General features: G+C 40.5%; 1 protein-coding gene across 1 annotated transcript in view; it reads left to right on the top strand.

The window, feature by feature from the left end:
- LOC140212298 (aryl hydrocarbon receptor-like) overlaps positions 1–26,960 on the top strand; it is a 191,450-nt gene extending 164,490 nt beyond the window's left edge. The window contains exons 8-13 of the mRNA XM_072283002.1: positions 12,440–12,603; positions 14,666–14,777; positions 17,190–17,392; positions 22,957–23,063; positions 23,367–23,508; positions 25,262–26,960. Of these exons, the coding sequence (XP_072139103.1) occupies positions 12,440–12,603; positions 14,666–14,777; positions 17,190–17,392; positions 22,957–23,063; positions 23,367–23,508; positions 25,262–26,492 (1,959 nt within the window). The 3' untranslated portion in view covers positions 26,493–26,960. The remainder of the gene's footprint in view (positions 1–12,439; positions 12,604–14,665; positions 14,778–17,189; positions 17,393–22,956; positions 23,064–23,366; positions 23,509–25,261) is intronic.
- Positions 26,961–27,820: the final 860 nt, after the last annotated feature.

The raw sequence follows: 27,820 nt of genomic DNA, 5'->3' as shown, positions 1-27,820 counted from the left end.
TCACTGAGACAGGTACAGGTTAGGAAAAGCCCCCATATGTCTTCTGACCTGAAGCACTGCTGAATCTAAAAAAAAAAGTCATCTAGGCTGGCAGCTTTGGTGCTGTTTTTCCTGAGGCCTGGGAAACCAGCAGGTAAATTTTAAATCAGGCTCTCAATTGCACTGCGTTAATGAAGTACCCTGGCTCTAACACACAATGGCAGACATACATCAGGTTGCCGTTGATTTTCTGGTTTCAATTCACCACCTGAATCTCCAAATCTCTTCCCAGCTACCTCAAGGTAGCTAACAAATGTTTCAAGAAATTTGGTTGAAATTAGATATGAGTGATATTTTTCAATAGTATTTCTAAGTGAATTTTAGGAATTTAATATTTTTAATTGTTCCTGGAATGTGAGCAATGTTGACCTTTGGTGTCCTGAAGGCATTAGAATCAGCCAGGTACAGTACTGCAGAAATGCTGTGAGATATAAGCTGAGGGAGGAAGAGATGGTGACTTGTTGAAGGGCAAGGGGGAAACGTGCAATTTTCTGGCACTCATTGAGACAGTTTCTCATAAACTACCAGAATTTGTCATCTAATTTTCAGAAATGACCATCATAGATTTATGATTTACCACCTCTGATACTGTTCTGCGATTATAACCACTGAGTTAGTCACTATAAAATGAAAAAGCTGTATTTAGCTACAGAGAATGCATTCAAATGTGCATAATTGGCTTCAGGACTTCATGAAGCTATGAAAGATTCTTTGTAAATTCAATTTATTTCTTCATTCCACCGTGGCCTTCTCCAATCAAATTGTCCTCATCAATAAAAGATGCTTCTTGACAAAGAAAGTCCCAGACCAATCTTGTCAGAGAGTATGCTCCCCAAAAAAATGTTTTCCTTCAATCTTTCCCCTGCCACCACCTATCCAAGTACCCATTCCCCCCAATGCCAAAAAAGCTCATGTTCTTGAACATTTATAACAAAAATTATACTCCAAATAAGGCAGATCCAAAGTCTGCTTGGTCCAATGTCAGCTGAAAGAAATATGTCTGGCAGGTTGCTCAAGTACCAAATCCCACTTATTGTTTATGCAACAATAAGAGCCATTCAATAATTGGAAGTTATTCACGTAAATGCGAAATAATGCCAGTAAATGGCCATTGTATTTACCTATTTGTCAATAAAAGGTCACATGCAGTAGATATTTTAAAGGGAGGTTTAAGTGTACAATCACAAACTGGCTGAGCCAGTCTGTTGATTGCCCTTTCTACTAGCATTAACCAAAGATCTGGAACAACACGGATGTTTCACACAGCTGCAGAGGCCTTATATTGACCGCACAGTATTATATGAAGGAATGTGAGGAACTTGAAGCTTGAAGATGCAATCTCAATATTTGTCTTCCAATTTCTCTAATGATATACCATTGTTTTTGAGGGAGTTTTCTATTGAAAATTGACTACCATGCATTATCATGATAAATACACCTTAGAAATTATTTCCATGAGTGTAATATACTTGGGACATCCTGAAGTTATGAGGGGCTGTATGTAAATATAGTTCTTTCTCCCTTATGATTTTGTAGATTCTGGTACCTCAAAGCAATTTTAGAAAACTATGTGATTCATCAGAATTAATTAGCATCATTAAAACAAGTTACAATTAGTGGAAAGAGTGCAATAAAGATTTACAAGGATGTTGGTCAGAACTAAGGGCCAGAGTTACAGGGCGGGACTGGCCAAGCTACATCTTTATTCCTTTGAACATTTGAGAATGAGGAGTTGACCTTATAGAAATGTTTAAAATGATGAGAGACATAGAAAATGTTGATGGTAACAACCTTTTCCCCAGGGTAGGGGAGTCCAAAACTAATGGGTGTAGGTTTATGGTGAGTTGGGAAAATACTTAACAGGGACCTGAGGGACAGCATTTTTCATGCAGTGGTGAGTAATTGGAATGAGATTCCAGAGGAAATGGTTGAGCCAGGTACAATATTATCACTTAAGGAGCTTTTGGATGGGTATATGGACGGACAGAGCTTAGAGGGATATAGGCCAAATGTGGGAATTTAGGACCAGTTTTGTGAGCAACATGGTCGGCATGGACTGGTTGACCTGAAGGGCCTGTATCATGCTGTGTTGCTCCGTGACTCTATAAAAGCCCTGGTTAAACCCTGCCTACACAGCCTGTAGGAACACTGGGGGTTTCATCTGGAAGCTGTACAGATCCCATTGTTGTCCTCCTTTTCTTCCCTTATGATTTTGACTCTCTAGGTTTCTGGAAGGCCAGTTGCCAATTTCACAGCAGGAAGAGAGCTGATGTATCGGAATGTTGCAGTTCAATGAAACAGTTTGGACCCTAACTTAATTTTAACTTTAGTGTTCAACCTACAGTTCACACAACCTTCCCCTTCCTAATTTATGTCCTGATGCATGGTGACACTTGAATCTATGGTTATCCACCATTGTCAATGCTATACTCATTGTACTTACAAACACAAGAAAATCTGCAGATTGTGGAAATTCAAAGCTACGTACACAAAATGCTGGAAGAACTCAACAGGTCAGGCAGCATCTATGGAAACGAGTAAACAGTCAACATTTCAGGCCAAGATCCTTCTTCAGGACTGAGAAGGAAGGGGGTAGATGCGGGGAGAGGAAGGGGGCTAGCTGGAAGGTAATAGGTGAAACCAGGTGGCAGGAAAGATCAAGGGCTGGAGAAGAAAGAACCTGATAGGAGAGGGGAGTGGACCATAGGAGAAAGGGAAGGAAGTGGGGACCCAGGGGGAAGTAATAGGCAAGTGAGAAGTGGAAGATCGGAGTGCGGAATAGAGGAAGGTGAAGGGAGGAAATCTGTTCACCAGAAGAAAATGGTATTCATGCCATAAGGTTGGAGGGTACTCTGATGGAATACAAGGTGTTGCTCCTCCACCTTGAAGGTGGTGTCATCTTAGCACAAGAGGAGACCATGGATCGACACGTCAGAACAGGAACGGGAATCAGAATTAAAATGCTTGGCCACCAGGAAGTCTCACTTGTAGCAGATGGAGTGAAGATACTCGAGAAAGCAGTCTCACCTTTGCAGAGGGGACCGCATTGGTAGCACTGAACACAATAGATGACCCCAGCAGCTTCGCAGGTGAAGTGTTGCCACACTTGGAAGGACTGTTTTGGCCCTGAATGGAAGTGAGAGAGGAGGTATACGGGCAGGTGTGGCACTTAGGCCACTCGCAGGTAGAAGCACCTGGAGGGAGATTAATGAGGAGGGACAAATGGACAAGGGAATCGCAGAGGGAGCAATTCCTACAGAAAGCGAAGGTGGGAGAGGTCATAACATGTTTAGTGGTTGGATCCCTTTGGAGATGGCAGAAGTTGCAGATGATAACGTATTGGATGTGGAAACTGATGAGGTGGTGGGTAAGTACAAGAGGGACTATCACTATTATGGCAGCGGGAAGATGGGGTGGGTGCAGGGTGAGTGTTCATTGTATTTGGGTGGCTATCACAGTGGGAATATCTAAACCATTAGTGATTTACTGAGAAGGTGTGAAATTCATTCAGGCACCAGTGAAATGGCAAGTTAAAATCTCCCACAGCAGACAGAGGAGTCATTTATTATCACCAATAGCCAGTCACAGAAAGTTGTAGGATATTTGAGTTCTTAATATAGTTACTTGCAGTGTGTGCAGGATAATATGCTGGAAACATGAAGACCTCTAGAAAGTATGCCAGGTTAATGTGCGGTTCTGTTTAGATTTAGAATATGCATAGCTGTATAGTGACACACATGATCAGTTGTGCATTTGGTATCACACACATTTACACACCATGTATGTATACTGTACTTCTTTTAACAAAAATAGATTTAACTAATTTAACAACTTTACCAATTTTATAAATTTAATTATTTCAGTTCCTTGAAGTTCTCTTTGATCTTTTAAAGTTCAAAGGTGTCAGCTGTTTTGATCTGGGACATAGGGTATCTACAGATTTTCTTGATGTGGCTTCTGTCTCTGGATTCATTGAGGGGTCACTTCTCGAACTTTAGCTCTGTTTTGCATTGACCCTTCGACAACTGCAGTTTTCCTATTTTTTAACCTTGTTCAGTATTCTTGCGATGTTGGCACACAACCTTTATCATTATTCTCTTGAATATTTCTGCTGTGCTCCTCAAGAACTTTGCTGACCCTCTCACTAATTCTTACAAGATAACTGCTGCAATGCCTCATTTTCCTACTTCTGACCTGCTAGAAATGTCAGCAGCCAAATCTTATCACATAATGCGAATCTCTTCCTTTATTGCACGTGGTGTGATGTTTTAGCTGCCTTCCTTCTACATTTCCTTCCAGATTGAAATGAATTTTTACTCAGACGCATGCTGAGTCTTCTGTGCACCAGCACTTCTCCAGGTGTGTGCCCTGTAGTCGAGTGTGGCTTCAAGCTATAGCTCAGAAGAAAAGTTGTGAGTTAATATTTCATTGTAATATTTACTTTTCTTCCCTGGAGTTGCCATATCAGTAACTCCTCCACTCTATATACTGATCTATCTGCTTCCCTATTTGATGTTAATTTATGAGGCAATGTTTCAGTCTATTTTGTGTTACAGTTTACTCAAACTAAAAAAAAACTTGAACTCTATCCATTGCCCATCTTTGTGAAGACCGTGCATTGCAAGCAATGGATCTAAATTATTCTCTTGTACATTTGATGACCTATGTGCTTTATCACAATTTACTTTGAATGACTGTCCACCAACATCATTGTCTCTCCAAGAGTCCATGTGGCCTTACTGCGATGGCCCTGTGGCCATTTCTACACATGGAGTGGTGCACATGAATAGGTATTTAGTCCTTGTGCCCCTTAATACCAATAAGGGAGTCTTTCAGCACCTCTTCATATTGTTCCAGAAGCTTGTTTAGACATGGTTACACAGTGCCCATTCTGAAGGTGTTCTTCTTTAAATTCTCTGAGTATTTTGCATTTTGCTCAACACTTATTTGCATGGTCCAATATCATGCCAGATCTCTAATGGGCCATAACATGCACTAACTCCATTCTATCAGCTGTTGATAAGAGAGGAACTATAACAGTGGGGAATGGAAATAAAGAAGGCATAGGGATGACTTCTGCATAGCGATATACGTACTTCTACTCATGATAGAGTAGTCATCAGCTATGTAAAAGTATACACTGATAGAATGGACATTACACTTTAAAAATGATACCTTTCCTATTGATACCACAGTGGGATTGCTACTGCTTCAGATTTGCTCCTTATGTGGTTTACTTGCCTCAATACCATAGAGAGTTCTTCTCTGTAGTTTGTTCCTGTCAGTATTATCCCTTCTCAGAGAACCCACTTGGCTGATATTATTCTTCCTTGCAATCTGTGCCTTTTATTGAACATTGACGCTCTCTACCTTTTCTTCTACAATTAAAGCATGTTGTTAGTGTGTCTGTGAGATGAGCTCTGGTATACCAGCAGCAGCCTTTGCTGCCCATCATGACTTTCAACCTACTTTTATTTAAATGAGTCAGGCGCAACAACAAAGCTCCTCCATTTGCTACTGCCATCTGCCCATCTGTTATACACTAGCCAAACATCACGGCATTTTCTGAAGCCATCTCCATTGATATGCTATTTTCTACACGCTTCCAAATCTGTTTATCTCTGCAGCTACACATGGCTTTGCCTCACTACACTTGTTCAGAACAGTGCCAGAGTTACAATCTTGTGACAGGTTCGTCAAGGCCACTGTTTAATCACTATGGATCTTGCTTGACCTTTGTCTTCTCATTGCAAATTAGTGCTGGGTCAAAGTGATTCAGCCATCTCCATTAACTCACCAAATTAAATATATTTTGGTTGTCTGCATGGGTTCTAAGTCACTCACCATCTGTGACAATTTCTATCAGTGAGGTTCTCTCTTTGACTTAATTAGGGTAAACAGAATTGGGCCCATGCGTTCAACTTCCACTGTATTGTTTCCCTTGAGGAACACTCTCATTAGTTTTATGGATGAATGGAAAGAGCTCTGCACTTTATCATAGATGCAGCAAAAATGATGTGAAGCTAGGAAAGACCCGAGATTTGGACGATTTAAGAGTCGGGCAAATTGAAAAGGCTGGGTACTGACTGTATTGTGGCAGCAGAGCCTGAGCCAGTGGGCGAGGAACGACCGGAGGTTTGGACGACTTAAGCACTGAGCCAGATTGAAACGGTCGGGTTGCCAGGGTCGGAGGTGAGAGATGGGCCTGTTCGGCTCTCTGCTCTGTGGGATTGCTCGATTCTAAGCTGGATTGAGGGTGTGCCCTGCAATTCGTGGCCTTCTGAATCAGCTGCAGTGATGCCTAGTATTGTGAACTCCATTCCTTAATGCTGTTTACTTGTTTTACTGTTTGCACAATTTTTTTCTCTCTGCACGTTGAATATTTGACTGTTTTCTTTTGTTTTTAATGGGATCTACTGGGGTTCTTTGTTTCATGGCTGCCTGTAAGGAGATGAATCTCAAAGTTGTATAGAGTATACGTACTTTGATAATAAAATGCACTTTGAACTTTGACTCTGAGAGTCCTGATGTAACTGGACTGGAGTTGTGTCTGCAGCTTTCATTGTTCCCTTCTTCAGATCGCAAGTGTTAACCCAATGATCTCGTGCACTGGCATATCATTGTCAAGTGCTCAAGTTCAACCTTGCGTTCCATTGTTCTCGATCTGCACCTTGACATTGCTGTAGTTTACTTTACGTTCACAAGTATTGAGTTGATCAACTGCCTTGACAGTTATGCAACTTCAGGCAACTTAGTAGCCCATTCCTCCTAACCAGTATAAGATATATACAATGGTGAGTTCCTAATGTGGTAACTTTCTGGGTGAGGCACAAGAAAAATAGAGAGATCTAAAACTGCATCAGGTTTATTTGATGGCAGAAGTATACAAGGATACCCATGTCACTAAATACATCACATATTAATGCAGGCATATTTTAAAACACCAACATCCAGTAAGAGGATATATTTAAACTCATCTGGACAACATAAGGTTAGTGATTTAAAATTAAATAGGCCCCGCAGATGAGGTATTTTTACATCACCTGGCCCTACTGAGAGAAGATATCCAAAATCACCCAGATGCACTGAGGGCATAATCCATAGATGTCTGTACCTCTGTGAGAAAAGGTATTTATACACATGATGATGTTAGGTAAGAGATATTTAAAATTGGCCAAACCATAGTGATGATGTATTTTACATTTTCCAGGGTAAAATTAATAGGAGAGGGAATGGGTAGAAAGCCAGATTGATTCCCACACTTCCTTTGTTAATGTTGGAGTTTAAAAAAAGAATGTCAGTATATGGTATGAACTTCCCACATGAAGGATTGCTAGTAATCCTGGGACCAGTTAAGTACAAGTGGAATGCAGCATTTACAGGAATCTGGTGTCCTTCTGAAAATTAAATCTTTCTTTCTATTGTATATTTAGGATTGAAAAAACCCAAGGGCTTCACAAGAGGTTTATCAAACAGAATTTGACAGCTGCAAAATAAAATTAAAAAGCTAAAAAGCTGAAATAAAAACAGAAAATGCTAGAAATACTCAGAAGGTCAAGCAGCATTCATAGAAATGGTAATAAAGTTAGTACTTCAGGTCAAAGACCCTATGTCAGAACTGAAATGTTAACTCTGTTTCATATTCTACAGAGGCTGACCTACCTATTGAGTGTTGTGAGCAATTGTTTTTATTTAAAATCTGTCAGTAAACCACCAAAGAGAATAGGATCGTAGAGGGTAAAAGTTAGAATTTAAGAAGCATGTTAAAGGAGGAAAGGGAGACAGCAAGCTACAGAGTGTAAAAGACCAGATTCCTGAGTTTGGGAATCTGGAAACTCCGAGGGATGGAGGTCTAAAGGAACTTGCAGTTTTGAGGCCATGGAGGGATTTGAAAACAAGGATGAGAATCTTCATGGAGACAATATACTGTCAATGAGCACCTAATGGGTGAACGGGATTTGGCAAGGGTTTTGTGTTTAGGCAGCAAAACGCTGGATGATTTCCTGATTGCGGAGGAAAGATAAATACAGACTGACCAGAGTGCATTGGAGAAGTCAGGTGTGAATATATTCAAGGACAAAGATGCACTTTTGCTACTGGATTTATCTTGGGATAGTAAAGCACATGAAGTCTCATAGCAGGAGCAGGAAAGATACGTTCAGTTCTTTTTGGATTAAAGGCTGGAATTTGAATGGTTCAGCACTAGCTGTGACCGCAGTGCAGTAACTATTAATCTAGCATATAAGGGCTAATTTTTGGTTCACCTCAATGAAATACACATAAGATGAAGGCATGGTTACATTAGGGAATTGCAGGAGGTTACTTATAATTACACCCTTAGCATAAAATCAAGCTTGTGCCAGGAGAAACAGTGCAGATTCCTTTTCAACAGGCTGGTCTCATGCAATGGACATTTGATATGCCAGCTGCAATGTGCTGTGATGTATATCAAGTGTTGGCTACTTGTGGCATTCATGTAAAAATGTTCAGTTATTGTTTTCTGTTATTCAGCCCATAGCGTGCCTCTGCTCTGGAAAATATGGAAGTGATAACTATTTCAGACAGCCATGTCACCAAAGCATTCCTGTCAGTGAGGAGGGGGAAGTGAAAATCCAAGTTTTATTTAAGTTTTAGTCTATTATAAAGTATAGTTAATCAGAAGAGGGAGCCACAGCTGCAGTTTACACAAAGCCTGGAGACAGCTCATGCTGCTATTTTTTTTTACATGTGATAGTCTGGTATTTTTCTCCGCCATTTTCGATGGCCTAGGTGGTTATTGATTTCATCATTTTCTTGGAAGAGACACTAAATCTAGGTGCCTTAGGTGGGTGTAAAAGATAATCTAGTGTTCTTCAAGGAACTTCTCTGTCAAATATTTATTGCAAATTTTCTTGTTATCTCTTCATTATTATTCTGAACAAGTTGAGTGCAGTGTTTCCTGCGTTACATTGTGACAATCTTTCCAGTGACATGTAATGCAATTTGCATCATTTTGAAATGGATTGAAGTTATAAAATCTGCCATACATATGCAAGATTTTTTTTCACCCAACAGATGAGATATGTTTAATGAGCATAATAAACTGAGAGGATCTTATGATAAAGGCAGCAATTACTCATAGTTTTGCTTCCTCAAATACATCAAGTTCTTTAACTAGAATGGAATTTGTTAATAATGCTAATTTTTAATCTTTTCTTGTTTTCCTACATACCAGTCCTTTATTCAATCAGATCATAAATAAGACAATCTAAACTCAACCCTCTGCCACAAGACTCAGTTATCAGTTATCAAGATATAACTGGCCTGGTGGATTGATCTTACAGTCTTTATATCTCCTGCTGAAGATATAATGCTCATCCCAATGACCCAACACCATCTGCAAACTGAAGATGAGTATGAGCCAGGTGTGAAACTTTGCATTGGATTCCAGTAGTAAATCACCTTCACTTTGTGTATACCAGATGCACAAATATACGAATCACATCATATAATTTGATCACTATTTCCCTTCCAGTCAACACACTGTCATCGCCACCATCTAGTATTCACTAGTATCTGCATTCCTAGCATTTAGTACACATCAGTATGTAAGTCACCACCATTAAGCATAATACACTATTAAGAACACTAGATATGAATCACAAGCAACAAACAAGACACTGGAGGAACTTAAGTTTTGTAACTCCAAAACCCAAAAACTAATTGAAAGGAAAACAAGAGAGCCAGGAATGCGAGGTCTAACTTCATATTTACATTAAGTTGGGTGTGCAGATAAGACATGTGGTGGAATGGCATGTGCAGTCACTTATTTTTACGTATAACCCATAATGAATTATTTAAATGAACAAGAATGCTTAATCAAACAATATAGTTACAATATCACTCAAATATTACTGAAATATTAAATACACAACAGAACTCATTGAGTCAGGTAACATACATGGAAGGAAATGGAGGGATGTTTTGGGTTCATTGATACAGATGAAGGGTCTCAACCCAAAATGTCATCTGTTCATTTCCCTCCACAAATGCTGCCTGACATCTGAGTTCCTCAAGCATTTGTTTGCTTTCTCATATTCCAGCATTGACAGACTGTTGCATCTCCATAAGTGGCCATCATCCAGTGTACACGATAGAGTGTGTACCAATATATAATCACCAGCACCCAGAGTAAACCAGACAGTGCACACCAGAATATGAGTTCACCAGTCCCTAAAATACTTTATACTTTATGCTTTATTGTCGCCAAACAATTGATACCAGAACGTACAATCAACACAGGGATATTTGATTCTGCGCTTCACACTCCCTGGATTACAAATATTAAATATTAAAGATATTAAAATAGTTAAATATTAGTAAATATTAAAAATTTAAATTATAAATCATAAATAGAAAATAGAAAAATGGGAAGTAAGGTAGCGCAAAAAAACCAAGAGGCAGGTCCGGATATTTGGAGGGTACGGCCCAGATCCAGATCAGGATCCATTCAGCAGTCTTATCACAGTTGGAAAGAAGCTGTTCCCAAATCTGGCCATACGAGTCTTCAAGCTCCTGAACCTCCTCCCAGAGGGAAGAGGGACGAAAAGTCTGTTGGCTGGGTGGGTCATGTCCTTGATTATCCTGGCAGCACTGCTCCGACAGCGTGTGGTGTAAAGTGAGTCCACGGACGGAAGATTGGTTTGTCTGATGTGCTGCGCCGTGTTCACGATCTTCTGCAGCTTCTTTCGGTCTTGGACAGGACAACTTCCATACCAGGTTGTGATGCACCCTAGAAGAATGCTTTCTACAGTGCATCTATAAAACTTAGTGAGGATTTTAGGGGACAGTCCAAATTTCTTTAGTTTTCTCAGGAAGTAAAGGCGCTGGTGGGCCTTCTTGGCATTGAACTCTGCTTGGTTGGACCAAGTCAGGTCATATGTGATATTGACCCCAAGGAACTTAAAGCTTTTGACCTGTTCCACTTGCACACCGCCGATGTAAATTGGGTCGTGCGGTCCGCTACCATACACCATATAATGGGCACCAATATATCACCATTAGCCGATGTTCAGAAGTGAACATTGCACACCAATTCTCCAACATTCAGTACACACCATTCAGACCATGTAATGTTAGCACACAAAGTGTGGCAAAGAGGAACACGAGTAGGCTAGTAGCATTCTGACAAAAAGATGTGTTTATTCATCTTGTTCATAGCATCAGCTGTTGTGTATTGTAAGGTCATATCCAACACTGAGACTGTCCTATCAATATATTTGCCTTACTTCCCCCACACTTGCCTTAATAAGTTTAATACCACATACATCAGCACCAAACAACGCACATCAGAGTGCATTAAAAACCACACAGCGCATCCTAACATATGCTTACAGCAGCCACGAAGTAAGGAAAGCATTGTGCTGTTGTTATATTATCCTTGAAACGAGCCAAACCAGACCAGAATATGCACTCCCTCTACCATCACTGCATGCTAACCATGTGTGTATTATCTTCAGGAAGTGCTGCAGCACATTGCCAACACTTTTTTGGCAACACTTCCCTAATCTACAATATCCATGTTCAAGAACAAAATGGGAAACAGGTACGTAGGAATACTGCCATCACCAATTTACATTTGAACGTATATATTAGGAGCAGAAATAGACCAACAGCATCCAAACCCACTGCAAAATTCAATAAAACCAGGGCTGATCTGACTGTAACTGTAATATAGTCAATATTTCAGTAATATTTGAATAATATTGTCTGATTAAGCATTTTTGATTGTTTACATAATTCTTTATGGGTTATATGTACAAAGTACATGAATGGCATACGTCATCACATCACCACTACATACTGTATATGCGTGCCTCACTAAAGTAAAATGAAGAAGACACATTCATCCTAGGCTCTATGTTTTTCTTTCAATTAGTTTCTAGATTTACAAAACAGAACTGTAATTTCAATTTTACTCCTCCGTTTAACTCAGGAATCTATCTACTTCTGCCTTAAAAAATATTCAAAGACACTGCTTTGGCTGCCTGTGCTGTGTCTACAATGTTTTCCTGTAGTGAATTCCAGACTCCCACCAGTCACCATTTTTCCTTCATCTCTCATTTAATCCTTCCACCATTTACTTCAAGTCTTCCCCTAGCTGTTGACTCTTCTGCTTAGAGAAAACCTTTATCTCTCATTGGCTAAATAAACAATGAGGGTTCTCCCGCAGAAAACCAGGAACAATACTGATATTGTTTATCTTTACTTTGAATACCGTACCCGGTATATCTTCTCCACCCTGTCATATCTTTACTGTCACAAGAGGAATTTGATCTACTATACACCACCATTAACCAAAAACCTGCTTTCTGTTAATTAATGTCAGTTCCTTGTACCTTGCCTATCTTTGTTTCTGTAGACTGACATGATGCACCAGAGTGTGTATGACTTCATCCATGTCGATGATCGACAGGAGTTCCAGAGGCAGCTACACTGGGCTATGAATCCACCACAGCAGATGTCTGGGCATGATCCTTCAGGCCAGGGAACTAATAGTGAGTATATCCAAACTATTTCCTTCTCGTAGTGTACAGTCCAGTACAATGGGCATCCCTTGGATTTTATAGTCACATTAAAATAGTAGTTTGTGATTGCATGACTACGTGATGCGTTTATTCTTCATAGCACATCTTGACAAGCATATAGATTTCTAGATTATTTCAGCTGACATTAAGAGTCCATAGAAAGAATGGGATGGAATCAAGTGTAGTTCAATGTCATCTCAGGCTTGAAGTTCTTCATTAGGAGGCCCACTGAATGTGATGAGTTACTGTGACATATATTTTCCCTGATACTCATTTGCATTGGCTTTGCATGGAAAGAAGATGTCCAACGGTCAGTTGATTCCCTATTGCTCATTTTGCCACCTCACTCAGTCAAATTAGCATGCAGTGGTAGGGTTATGTTTTAATCTGTTAATTTTGAAGGCTGGTACAAAGACTTTGCCTACAAAGTACAGGCAGATTAAATGCAGTATTGATTACCTTGATTAGTGTTTGGGAACGGGAGGAGATGAGGTGTGGTAGATGATGAAGGTAAAAACCTGCAACTTCTTTGGGACTTAAAAAATATATTTCTTACAGAGCATTTTGGATATTCTAGAGTATTCAGATATTAATTCAAACAAGAACCAGGTTTCATTTCATATTGTAAATATAAATAAGTTCAGGAAGCTTGCAATTAGCCTTCAGTTTTTAGTGAATTCCAAGTAGTAAATTGAAGTTAAAAGCACAAGCTCCTCCACAGACTAAGAGACTCCATATGCAATAGCCAAGTGTTCAGACAATGGGGTTGTGTTAATTGGCTTGCTTTAAACCAGGCAACATTGCTAAGTTATTTGCACCATTGTGACAGTTCAAGCTGGCAGACCAGATGGAAGTTATTACTTAGCATATCAGACATGGTCACCGGTATAGGCAATTAATAATTTTTGTGTATTTATCAGACAGTCCTGACAACTTTAATTTTGGGTGTCTGGGACTTCTGTTCCCAGAAGCTTTTAGACTATTTTTGTGAATTATTTTGTGACAAAGGTGATTGAACATTCAGAGGCATCTGTCACTGTAGATATATAATTCAAAGAAGCACTGTCAACCCAGAATATTGAAGGAGATGATGTCATTATAACTATTGAAATTGTATTGCATCACCAACTGTATCTTTGATCTTAAAAGTGTAAAAATGTGATATACATTTGGGATTGTGAGCCTTTACCAAGACTGTCTCCAGAATGATGCCTGCTTATTATAATGACTGAAGTCTTCTATTTCACCAGCTTCAGTGCCTCTCTAGTGAATTCAATCACATTCTCAACAATATTAAGGGTCATTTTGGCTCAGTTGATCTTATATCTAGGTCAGGAGATCTTGAGTTCAAACGCCACTTCAGGACATGCAACCTAAATCTAAACGGACACCTCATTATAGCATTTTATGAATACTGCTTAGTGGAGGCTCTAGGCTTCTGATGGATTATTAAATTGGAATTGTACCTGAGTATAAAGCTGGATGTTAAAGATCCTACAGGTCTAATTGAAATGGACCGGAGGGAATTGTTACTCTAACTTCCTTCCCTCAAGATGAATTGCATTCACTGCATGCAAAATAGTTGCTGTTCAGTCACTAGTCAAAAGTGACTGTGACTCATTTGACAGAAGACATTTTGGGATGTTCTGAAAGGCTGACAATGCACTACATAAAATTAAAATATGCAAATGAGCTGATAGTTCCTGTTGTTGAGCTTATTGCTTTATTGCTTAAAATTTCAGAAGCATTAAAAACACAAAAGAAGGTAAGAAAGAGCAAGGCAGTTTAAAGCACACCTGTAGGAATAGGCTTTTTACTGAGATAATGATTGAATGCTGGCAGAGGAGGTGGTGGAATCAAATACAATTACTACATTGAGGAGGCATTTAGACAGATTTAGACGAGACACAGAAGGACAGAATCTCAATAAGGAAGCAGAATTAATGTAAAGAGGTAAAAGGGCCAAAATTAATGTGATGGGCCAAAGAGCCTGATTTTGTGCTTTCTATGCGAGTTGTGTAATAGTGCTTTTGTCCAATTTTAGGTGAAGAGTATCTGAGTTCTTTCAAAGTTTACGACCCAAAACTTCTGCCACCGGAATTTTCTCCATTCCTAAACCGTTATTTTGTCATCCGAGTCCGTTGCCTACTGGACAGCACTTCAGGATTCCTGGTAGGTAAACAGCTGAGGATGAATTGCAAGAGAAGGAAAGTCCACCAACAAATGAATTCAGATAGAAATGGTGAAATTAATATTGAGAGCTTGCAATAGATGCTGTGATGGAAAGTTTTCAGTTGCATGTGTCAGATTCATCGCAGATCCATCTGAAGCCTCACAAACCAAATATAATTGCACAAAGGAGCCCTTTTCCCTACATTAAATTATTGCTTGAAAAAATATAGCAAATCCAAAATTGCAATTCTTCAAACCACAGATCATCTTTTGTTTATTTAACAGCAATTAGATTTTGTAGCTTTTATAAAACAGTTCCTTCCCACTGCCACCACACCTCCCACAGAGTTAGTATTGGGAGTGCAACATTTTCACTAGCACTGCAGCTCTGGTCTATCTGTGATAGTGATGTTGCTTAAGGTTAACTGATTAATGGTTGGGGAAGGTGTGCATCATACAATATGCATGCTGCTGAACAGATTTTGCAGAGTACTTCCAACTTATATCAACAAGTAATAACCATTGAGGTGACACAGCAGGGTAGCAGTTGGCGTAACGTCTTACAGCAGCCAGCTGACGATCGGGATTTGTAAGGAGCTTGTACGTTCTCCCTGTGACTATGTGGGTTTGCACCAGGTGCTCCAGGTTCCTCCTTTATTCCAAAGACACACGAGTTAGGGCAGAGAGTTGACGGTAAGCTATGTCAAAAGCGTGGTGACAATTTTGGACAGCCCAGCATAGTTCTCACTGATTTGATATGATGCAAACAAAGGATTTCATTGTATGCCTTGGCATATGTGTGACAAATAACACTAATTCTTCTGATCTTTGAAATCTTTACTGCTAGCTCAGAAGCCCAGCAATGGTAATGAAACGTTGGTGAAGGATATTGCTTGGACATTAAAGCAAACTGTACTGCACAGACATAGGCTGTTCAGTTCAGCTCATACATACACATGTATGTTCTCCTCATGGGCCTCATCTTCTCCCTTCTTAATCACGATGATGTCCCATTCCTTTCCACCAATTAGCCTCTCTGTAAGTACATTAATGATCTTTGCCTCAGGTAACCACATGGATTACTTGAGGCAAGGTTCATTAATTAACTTATGGGGAGGCTCCACATTATAACCAGGTGGCAGAAAACTCTTGTGGAGATAGTATTAAATTGGCAGCATATAACACTTCCTCTATCCACTTTCATGAAATGTCCTAGTTTGATAGAGCAGTGATTTTCTATCTAATTATTTTAGGACTTTTGATACTTGCTAGCAAATTTTTCCAGTTTTTCTTCAACATAATTCGCTCTCCTATGCACCTCTTACACTTGCATCTTGCCATCTTCACTCTCTTTGGTTCTTCCTCCAGCCTCAACTTCACTTTCCTCTCTCCACTGTCCTCCTTGTAGGTCACCTATTGTTTGATTATATCATAAATGGTCTGTATATTATTTTTACCTTCCTGCTGTACTTCCACAGTCCTTGATGTTTTCATTCAATAAAATCTGTTGACCTCAATTTTGAAAAACACAGTTGTCCCAGCACCTTTCTGGAAAAGAGAGTTCAAGAGGTCCACTAACTTTTGCATGAAGAAGCCCTTCTTCACCTCATTACTCACCAACCCAACTATAATTTTCAATTTTGCCCTCACCCTTTGACTTCCATTATCAGAGGTAGCTTCTTCATTCATCGACAGTTCACAGGCACAATGCTCTCCACCATCACAGACATCTCCAAGAGGTAGTTCCTCAAGAAGGCATTGTCCATCAGATTGAACGTTCACCATCTACAACATGCCCTCTTCCAAATACTGCTATCAGGGTGAAGGTACAGACCCTTGAAGACACAAGTTCAATGAATTAGGAACAACTTTTTCCTCTCTGCCATCAGGTTTCTGAATGGTCCATTAACTGATGAACGCTACCTCATCGTTAACAACAGGAATTCTGCAGATGCTAGAAATTCAAGCAACACACATAAAGGTTGCTGCCTGGCCTGCTGCGTTCACCAGCAACTTTTATGTGTGTTACTACCTCATCGTTCCTCTTTTTTGTAACTTACAGTGATTTTGTGTCTTTACACTGTTCTGCTGCCACAAAATAAATGGTTCACATCATATGACGGTGATAATAAATCTGATTCTGATTCTTTTTTCTATCTACCAATCAATTTTTTTCAACATTTCTTTTCAATCATCTTTAATTTTCTTCTTTCAAGAGAATACATGCCTAGATTCCTCTTAATTTACTTGTTATTAGATTTCATGGTTTGTATAAGACCATAAGCTATAGCAGGAAAATTAGGCCATTTGGTCCCTCGAGTCTGTTCCACCATTTTATCATGGTTCATTAACATTTTTCAATTATTTCCTTCCTTCACCACTCCATCTGCCCACCGCCCCTCCTCACAACAGACGATGCAGTTCCAAGGCAGACTAAAGTACCTCCAGGGCCAGAGGAAGAAAGATAAGTCTGGCGCTGCCCTTCCACCACAGCTGGGCCTGTTTTGTATCGCCGTGCCTCTGTTGCTCCCATCCATCGGTGAGATGAAGCTGAAAAGCTTGCTCCTGAAGACCAAGCACAGGCTTGACCTCAGCCCCATGACACTCGGTGCAAAGTAAGTAACAAAGTCCCAGTCAAGTGGAAATGGCTACCTGAAAGAGCGGTGGAACTAGATTCACATGTAATTTTCAAAAGGGCGTTAGACATACATAAGAAAAGGGAAAGGTTTCAGGCTTTTGCGAGAAATCCACAGAAGTGGGACTCATTGGGTAGCTATTTCAAAGAACTAGTGCAAACCTGGTTAACTAAATGACCTGCTTCTGTACATTATAAGTCAATAATTCTATGAAGTAGATTTTAGTTAATAAAGTAAGTATCTCAGAACAGAAATTGTGTTTGATGTTTGTGAACACTTAGATGGGTCTAATAGGAATAGTTGGTTTGCAGACACGCACACAATACAGGTAACTCGGCTGCATGTGTAAATATACTTGATATCTGCCACTACTCGTTTAATAAAGAAATAAAACAACACCGTGGGCACCACAGTAGCATAGTTGTTAGCACAACACTATTACGGCTTGAGGCGTCGGAATTCAGAGTTCAATTCCAGTATTGCATGTCCACGCTGTGGAATACATGGGTTTTCTCCCACAGTCCCAGGACAGACTGGGTAAGTTAACTGGTCATTGTGATGGGGTTAGGGTTAATCAGGGTTGTCGCGGGTCGCTGGGGTGTCAGGTCTCGAAAGGCCAGAAGGATCTACTCTGTGCTGTATCACTAAATAATAATTCTAATCTGAAAAGCACTTCAGTTTTATCTTAACATTTTACAAGAAGATCCACAAAAAGGCTTAGGTCCACGTGAATCTGGTGTGCAATTAGCAGAGTTAACCAGGGTACAGTTATGTTGTGATTACATAACTAAACTAAACACAAAATACTCTGCAGATGCTGGGGTCAAAGCAACACTCACAACACGTTGGAGGAACTCAGCAGGTCGGGCAGCATCTGTGGAAATGATCAGTCAACATTTTGGGCCGGAACCCTCCGTCAGGACTGAAGAGGGAAGGGGCAGAGGCCCTATAAAGAAGGTGGGGGGAGGGTGGGAAGGAGAAGGCTGGTAGGTTCCAGGTGAAAAACCAGTAAGGGGAAAGATAAAGGGGTGGGGGATAACTAAACTAGTAATCTGAGAATATGCAGACACAACAGTTGGATTCATATGGGAAGTGCTGTCCCTCATGGAAGGATTGTTTAGGCCCCTGACTAGTGGTGAGGGAGAAGAAGTGGAGGCAAGCGTAACACTTAGTTGCAATACAGGCACTTAATTTTGCACAGCTGTAGTACGGTATTTAGTGTGGTTGAGGGAGGAACAGCACCTCATATTTTGTCATGGTAGTTTCCAACCTGACAACATCAACGCCGGTTTCTCTAATTTCCAGTAACCTGTTCCTTCTAGCACCCACCCTTTTGTTTTTCATTATTCATCTGGCCCTTTTACCTCTTCTCTTTCCTCTCCCCTGCTCTTACTATCTGCCCATCACCCACAATTTCCTCCTTTTTGTTTTCCACCTCTTTCCCTTATTCCACAGTCTACTGTCCCCTCCTATCAGATTCCATGTTGTTCAGCCCTTTCCAGCTTCCACCTATCACCTCCTAGCTTCTGACATCATTCCCAATTGCCCCCACCTACCTACTTTCCCCCTTCACCTGGATACACGTATCTCCAACCAGTTCGTGCTCTTCCCCTCCCCCAACCGTATTATTCTGTCATCTACCCACTTTCTTTCCAGTCCTGAAGGTTCTTGTCCTAAAATGTCAACCCCTCATTTCCCTCCATTGATGCTGTCTGACCTCATGAGTTCCTCCAGCATTTCGTGTGTGTTGATCTGGAGAACATTAATTCACATTATATGAGAACCATTTGAGTCTCTGAGTTTAGTTTGATAAAATCTGAAGCAAAGAGCTGAAGGCAACAAAAAGTTTTGTCTCAGAATCTGTTCGAGCACAGGCATTCTACAAAAGGTTCTAAGGTCCCCTTTATCAGGATGCCCAGGCGTTGGGCTTTGGAGGCCCTTTTCAGATGGAAGCTGAAGCCCAGTGACACCTTTGCTGATCTCAGCTTTTCTTATTTTCAGATATTTTTAAAGTAAATTTGAATACTCAGAATAGTGTGTTTGAATTTAAATGACTGCTATCTGGATTATTGACCCAAGCCTCAGAACCACATACTCAGTAGTATAAACACAACATATTGCTAATGAAATTCTTTGGATGGAGCAATCAGAAATATAACGAACACAATAGTTATAATAGTTCTTGCATCAGAACACTTGCTGAGAGATTGGAGGTCACTCTCAGTGTGTATAGTGTGATCAGCCACTTGAATGTTTTGAAAGGATTGGGCAATATTGCATTAAAATTTGCAAACTAATTTATAGGCTCACAAACATCATATTACTGCTGCAGTGAACTCCAAGGAGGTGGTCAGACTTTAAGGAGCCTCTCTCCATGGCAGCCTCAGAGCCATGAAGAAAAACATTGCCAGAGAGGTGAAAGCACAGACAGGTGGAAATAGGAAGCATGCAGTGATCCAGTCTTGTGCAATGAGTGGCTCCGCATTCTCTTAGAGTTTACCGGCCAGTCTGACGGGCATTGCAGCAAACTGCACTAGAGATGCATTGTATGGAACTGTTGCAATTATCACATGGACACAATGATCCTGCTCCATGTCAGCACTGAAAAGGGAGTCCGTGAATTAACTAGGAACCCTTCCATCTAGTCTCTTTGCACGTCTCCATCATTTTGTTCCTTTTAGGGTAATTAATTTTTAAAAAAGCTGTAGGTAGTATTCTTCAGCACTAATTCAGCTTACAAAGCGCAGAATGGCTGCTGTACAATACTATGCCCTGAAGCTTCATGACAGCTACAGAACAATGTTTGCTCCTCAGAGGGAATCGTGCAAGGCAGCACCTGGGCCAATTTCCCAAGGTGAGCTAATTGACCTGGAAGTGATTGCTGGTGGGAACTACTGAGAACAAAAGGGCACTTATGCACACAACGTACAGATAAAAACACAGACAAATTGGTCCAATTTCTAGTCTGTGAAGAGTTGCTGCTACTGGAATAACATTTTCTCCACTCCTTCTCCTCCTAACATCCCACCCCAACCCTCTCCCCTACCATCACCCGGCTCAATATTAACATGGTAGTTAATATTGAAGGTTGTTTTTCAAGGATTTGGTAAAGGTTGGGCAACACCAGCTGGCCCCCTGACCAATTAAGATACCACCTTCACCTCATTTTTTTCTTGAATCCCTACCCATGACTATCTTCACACTTCTTCTTCCTCACGCTCACTTATCACCATGAGAATTACTGGGACTGATTCATGGCCTGTTCAGGCTCATCTCACAGGTTACGGCAAGCTGTGTGCCTAGGTTGTGGGGAGTGGGAAGGGCAGACAATATGATACTGAATAAGGGTACGTATCTAAGTATTTGCTGCCTGTTGAACAACTTAGTGGCTGCTTTCTAAAGAATCCCTGCATCTTCCTGGCTTTTCCTGCTCAAATATGATTTATTGTCCTGTGGGCTAAAGAATCACAGGAGAAATTTTTCTTGTTAAAATTGTGACAGGTAAAAGCAAAGTCAGCATTTTCTTTTGGCAGAGGATCCAAACACATAACATGACCTTGTCTGTTCACAGATGATGCCAAGGTCAGTGTTTCAAGCCTAATATGCTATTCTTCAGCCCATTGTTCCTAATTCCAAGTTCCCTACTTCCTTGTCATGTCAAACTATTTTAAAGGAACATTTTTCACAAGCAAATGTACAAAGATCAACATCACCATCTGCTGTTGACAACCAGAACTCTACAAATGTAAAACATGCGTTACAGCAAAAATGAAATACTACGCAAGGCAACAATTACTCTGCTCAGAGATATTTTGTACACTTTCCTTATAGGCAGCAAAAGCTTAAGTAAAACGGTGCCACCTGGATTTTGCCCTTGTTTCTTGTCATTTCCTGCTAAACCTTACTCATGCCAAACCAAAGCAGTTGGGAATCTAAAATGAAAAGAGGAAATACTGAGCAGGCCAGCAATATCTGTAAAGGAATGTCCTTGCTTCTGACACATCAGTGATTTTCATTGTACTGCAGTTGCTAGGGGCCCTAAACCCTAGTTTCAGAGACAGCTCTTTGCTGCTTTAAGATGCTCTCTGAAAACATGTTTCACAAAACTTATGCTCATCTCTCATAATGTCTCCTTCTTTTGACTAGTTATTCTTCTTTCATCTGGCTTTCACCAGAATGCTTCTTTCACCCGTAGAGTAAGCACGTTAATTTTATAGCAACACAGAAAATGCCAGAGAATCCCAGCAGGTCAGGCAGCATCGATGGAGAGGAATAAAGAGTCAATGTTTCGGACCAAGTCTCTTCTTCAGGACTGGAAGGGAAGAGGGAACAACCCACAGTACTAAGGTGGGGGGTGGGGGGGGAGGTGTACAAACTCATGGGTGATAGGTGAATCCAGGTGAGGGGAAAAGTGGGAGGGTGGGTCAGGGGAATAAAGTGAGAAGCTGGGAGAAGATGTGAAAACGGTAAAGGGCTGAATAAGTAGGTATCTGATAGGAGAGGAGTGTGGACCATTGAGAAAGGGAAGGAGGAGGGGCACCAGAGGGAGGTGATGTGCAGAAGAGCAGACAAGCAGGGATAAATTGAAAAAGAGATAAGGGGGAGGGTGGATAAGTTAGTGTGTTAGAGAAATCAATGTCCAGACAGGATATGTGGTGTTGCTCCTCCAAGTTGAGAGTTACCTTATTGTGACAGTAGAGGAGGCCGTGGACTGACATGTTGGAATGGGAATGGGAATGGGAAGTAGAATTAAAATGGGTGGTCACCAGGAAATCCTACTTGTTGTGGCAGACAGAGCGAAAGTGCATGACGAAGTGGTCTCCCAATCTACGATGCATCTTAATGATGTAGAGGAGGCCTCACTGGGAGCACCAGGTATATTAAATGACCCTGATAGACTTCTGAACATATCACAAAGACATCTACTTCATGTTTATGACTGATTTTTTTAGAATTGACTTAAGGGTGCTGTATAAATGGAAGTTGTTTAAGTCTGAAAGAGTTTAATGTTTTGCAGCATTCACACTACATCCAGTGAACTTTTAGCCGATGTTCATTGTTCATTTGTGAGCTTGACTTTACAGAGTACCTTCCACAAAGCTAGGGGCTACGGAACCTGTACACAAGGGAGTATGAAATGCCTGATATGAAATTGGGATGTCTGAATCTCATGGAGTGTCAAGAGGTGGAGGAATTGACTACTATTCGTCAGGAACTAAAGATCTTGAACTTCATGTCCCTTGGAGACAGTGTTTTATTAAGTGTTAGTGCTCATCTTGAAAGATCTGTATCCGTGATTACAGAGATTCAGGACCCCAACTCACCCTCTTCACCCAAGAAAACAAAACTGATTTTTGAAGTACAGACTATTTTCAATGGCGTTTTCATTTGGCTATAATCTGTTAAAGTAAAAAAGAAAGTATTTCAAGCACCACTTCAGCTATTGAAGAGCAGTGCTCAGAACTGAACACACAGTCAAATGCAGTCTAAGCAGAGAAATGCATAGCTCCAAAGTAACTTGTATCCATTTGTGATGTGACCAGGGGCAAAGCAATTGCAGGATGGTCAGACACAGAGCACCGAACAAGATCTGGCTGCCATTATTTCCACTTTACGGATGTGCTGTGCCGTGCAGAGAATCAAATCCGAAGTAAGTTTGCCCCTAAACCTCCATGAATCCCTTCCTCTAAAAGGCATGCCCTAGAACCTGCCTCTTTGACCGAGCTCTTGGACATTAGTTCCTCAAGCACTTTTGAAATATTTCTATGATGATCCCTTCAGCAAAGCACCTTGAATAATGCACTATTTTAAAAATGCTGTATCAGTTGTCATTGTCAAGGTAAATTTCTGCTTCACCCTCTACCAAACAAACATTTTCCAAGTTGTTATGTACAAGAATGCGGAACAGAATGACAGAGATTGTGTTTGTTTCAAAATGTTCATGTTCCCACAGTGATGAACACTGGAGAAAATGGCCTCACGGTCTTCAGAGTGCTCACTAAAGAAGGTCAATGGGTTTGGTTCCAAGCTAATGGCCATCTGCCCTATAGGAACAAGTCTGCAGAATATGCCACAGTGCCTCAAGAGGAATTCAAGTAAGCTAGCAACTTATTAATAGTGTTTCTTTTGGAATTGTTCCTAAGTCATAATACCTCTTTAACTCTATATGGTGTTTGAACAAGCAAGAAAAACATCCAAAGAAGGTAAAAAGGGCACAGATGTTCTTCATATCTGATTATTTATTCTCTTGATCACGTGGTCAAAGGATTTATTTTTAATTCTTGGGCAATCTATGGTTTTGCCCAGTTGTTTCTGGATGTATCAGAAATGACCTGACTTGGTCCAACCAAGCAGAGTTCACTGCCAAGAAGGCCCACCAGCGCCTTTACTTCTTGAGAAAACTAAAGAAATTTGGCCTGTCCCCTAAAACCCTCACTAATTTTTATAGATGCACCGTAGAAAGCATTCTTCTAGGGTGCATCACAACCTGGTCTGAAAGTTGTCCTGTCCAAGACCAAAAGAAGCTGCAGAAGATCGTGAACACGGCACAGCACATCACACAAACCAATCTTCCATCCTTGGACTCACTTTACACCGCACGCTGTCAGAGCAGTGCTGCCAGGATAATCAAGGACACGACCCACCCAGCCAACACACTTTTCATCCCTCTTCCCTCCGGGAGAAGGCTCAGGAGCTTGAAGACTCGTACGGCCAGATTTGGGAACAGCTTCTTTCCAACTATGATAAGACTGCTGAACGGATCCTGACCTGGATCTGGGCCATACCCTCCAACTGTCCGGACCTGCCTCTTGGTTTTTTTGCACTACCTTACTTTCCATTTTTCTATTTATGATTTATAATTTAAATTTTTAATATTTACTATTTTTAATATTTTTAATATTTAATATTTGTAATCCAGGGAGTGTGAAGCGCAGAATCAAATATCGCTATGATGATTGTACATTCTAGTATCAATTGTTTGGCGACAATAAAGTATAAAGTATATGTAACCTAATCTGCAATTAGTTGTACATGTAGCTTCTCAAATCCATCTGTATTTCACCTGGATCTCCACTTTTTAATCCCTCCATTTAAATGAATGTCATCCCAACACGAGAGAAACAGTTCTATTCAAGGAAAATATTGATTGTAATTGTGATTGTCAATCAGTCTGAGTCCTTTGACATGTTTGACCACACCATTTGCTATGTCAGCACCAATTTACACCTTGATAGGACTACCTTCTAACCTATCTAGTCAAAGTCAGTGAATCACCACCAACGGCTTCTCCTCACACACCATACAGGTGGGCCAAAGGGGCGATTTCTCTGCTGTACCCCTGAAGGCTTATGCTTCTTAAACCCTACCGTTAAGGTCAATCTTCTAGCCATGTGCTTTCCTTGTGTAGATCAGCAGCAGTTTTCCTTTTCATAATGCCTCTGCGATCACCCTGGGACATATTTATTCTACTAAAGATGTTGTCATCAGTTTTGTAACACTACACTACCTAGAGGGATTTAGCAGGTTTAAATATTCATGTAATTCAACGTTAATGAGGTGCTACTAACTTATTTATTGACTTGTGTGTTCATGCATTGACAAGGTGTGGAACAGTAAACCGAACAACTTCTAGCCCAGAAATGTATCACTTCTAAGATACTCGAACAAGCAAGTCTAAAACTGACATTAATGAAATTGGTTAATAGTTGTGGCTACCTTGGCCAATGTTGGTGAACGCTGGTTTTAAAATCAAATATTTAAAACATCTGGGAACTGTACTTGAAAACTTGTTTGTAGCACAGCAGCACATTGCGTGCATACTATACTTATGATTCTGATTTCCCGCAGGGACACAGAGAGATCCAAGGAAGAGCATCTAAGGAACCAATCAAGCATTGACCAATCAGGCAGCACCAATGGGTTTGTGTACAGCAACTGCAATGATATATCTTTGCAATTAAAGCCACTATATGACCAGGCACCAATGAAAGAAGGGAGAGAAGAGAAATATGAGCCTGTTAAAAGTGATGGTGGTGTTAGCCAGAACGAACCCCTTAATTTTTGCACATCATTTCCAAAATGTGCAAAGGTTTCAATTGCAGATGACTTATGGGTATCAGAATACAGCAGAGGCCTATCAAATCTGCAGCCTCTGAAACCCATGGGAAGAACAAACAATGATCCTGGGCGACTGGCTAAAGGCTTCTGTGGCAGAAGTAGACTGCTTTCTGAGCCTCAGCTCAGGGATAAATCACAGGCCTCAAGCTTTCAAAACCTAGTCCAGAACTTCCGGGCTGTTGGAGAGAAGGTGCAGCAGAGACAGCTGTTCGGCCTGCACTCTACTAACCTGGAGAGCTACCAAGCTGAAAGCTGCAAATCGGAAGATGTTACACCAATGTGCAGTCCCATTATTCAAAAGTCAAGGGATTTTCCCATGGAGTACTGTAATAGTGCAGATTTGTTCCATGGAGTGCAGGTCAAAAGTGAGTACAACATGGAACTGCACAATGGACTAGGAGGGACTATGGAATCTCCAAGTCATCTCTGGGTTGACAGTGAAATGGGAAAAAAGATGTTGGTGAACCTTCCAGGACAGCAGCAATTGAAGAGTGATCCCAACACACTAGAGCAGTTGTCACCCTGTGAGAAACTGAAGACCCTCTTGCCAAGTCCATTGTGTGGAGCCAGCACGGCTAAAGGCAGTTGCTTGTGGATGGTGGGCAGTGCTTGCAACCACAGTAGGCCTTCAAAGCAAGGAATGGACATGGTTCACTTCAATCCACAAAGAGCCACGCATCCCTGTTGCTCTCACAGTGATCAACCCACAGACTGTTTGCAAGCACAAAACTTTCCTCGCCATACTATCCAGGATAAGGGCCCAGGACAGGATGAATATAAAGTGCCACTGCAGTTCAAAAGTCATGATCTGATTCACACAGTCATCAAACAAGAGCCCTTACCTTCTCCTCCTTGGTCTTGTGATAATCTGCATAACATACAGGCAGGCTTGCAGAAAAATATGCCCAGTTGTTTGATCAATTCGTTGAGTCAAAAGATCACACAAAATGCATACTTGTAATTTTTTTAAACAGAAGAAATCATTGTGCATATTTTAAAAGTGCTTGGTTTAAAGATTGTGGTCCTAAAGTCAGATATGTCACTCCATTGTTTATTTTTTAAATTTATCAGAGAATTTTATTATAAATATTGCTTAAGATAATATTGCATGTGAAAGTTCAGTCTTGGAACACACAGGAATCATTGAAATGTTCAGCATTTTTAAGCTTGGTTTTGTTTAAGGGAGATGCAGTCAGAATAACAAGAACTTGCCTTAAATTGAAAGCAATCACAGAAATATTATCAGACAGAATTTGATGTTGAACCACATGTTAGAGCAGCATGACCAATGCTTAAAAAGTATCTTAAAAAAAGAGAGTGGGGCAGAAAAAAATAGGAAGGTAATTCCAGAGGTTTGGACCTAACTTCTAAGAATAAAGCCACTAGTGAAAATACAATGCAATCCAGTCAGGTTAAAAAATATTCAGTTCCAGCTCTTAGCCTTGAGACAGAAGATCAGTGCTCTACTAATAATATCTTGTCCTAAAATCCATACATCAAGGTTTATGTCTGTCAGTCTGAAACAGTGTTAAATTTTTACAATCTTAACTGATCTAGTTTAATCATGAGCATGGATTTCCAGCACATGATAACAAAACTGCAGTCAGAATAGAATAGCTGGACTTCACTCCAGATTGACAAAACTGTAATTATCTAGGTATTGCTCCACAAATCCAGCACTGATCAGGAATTGTACCGTAAGCCTACTTGTCTCTATTAAACGTTTAGTTGTTATAATGTAAAAATGGCTCAGTGTACACGATCTGCAGAAAGCTTTCCATTCCTTCAAACTGAATGAGGGAGATTAGTTATCTTGCTTTGGGATAATTTCCTCCATTAAAAGGTACTAACCATATACAAGTTCTTGCTAAAATCAGTGCATTGGACAGTTTGGGGATGAGTTGCAGCAACCTATTGGATTTCTGAAGGCAAGGGATTGGGGCTGAGAGGGAAAATGGATCAGCCATAATGAAATGGCAGGGAAGACTCGACGGACCAAGTGGCCTAATTCTGCTCCTGTATCTTTTGGTCTTATGGATTACATCGAGCTGGTATGCAGGATCACAGTATCCATCTATACATTAATGTTATTACTGGAATGGTAATTCAAATGCATGAGTTCAAATTACCAGAAATAGTGATCATGAAATGATCAAGTTACCATAAAAACTCACCTGGTTCTCTAACGAACTTAAGGGGAAAGTCCTACAGAACTGCCCTGTTCTGGTCTGTGTGTTACTCTTAATCCTGCTCGGAGAGTGGCTTTGTTTACCACATCTCATAACACAC

Source organism: Mobula birostris, chromosome 19 (assembly GCF_030028105.1).
Source record: "Mobula birostris isolate sMobBir1 chromosome 19, sMobBir1.hap1, whole genome shotgun sequence".
Classification (NCBI taxonomy): domain Eukaryota; kingdom Metazoa; phylum Chordata; class Chondrichthyes; order Myliobatiformes; family Myliobatidae; genus Mobula; species Mobula birostris.
Note: the sequence above shows the minus strand (reverse complement) of the source record. Positions and strands in the feature narration are given on the sequence as shown.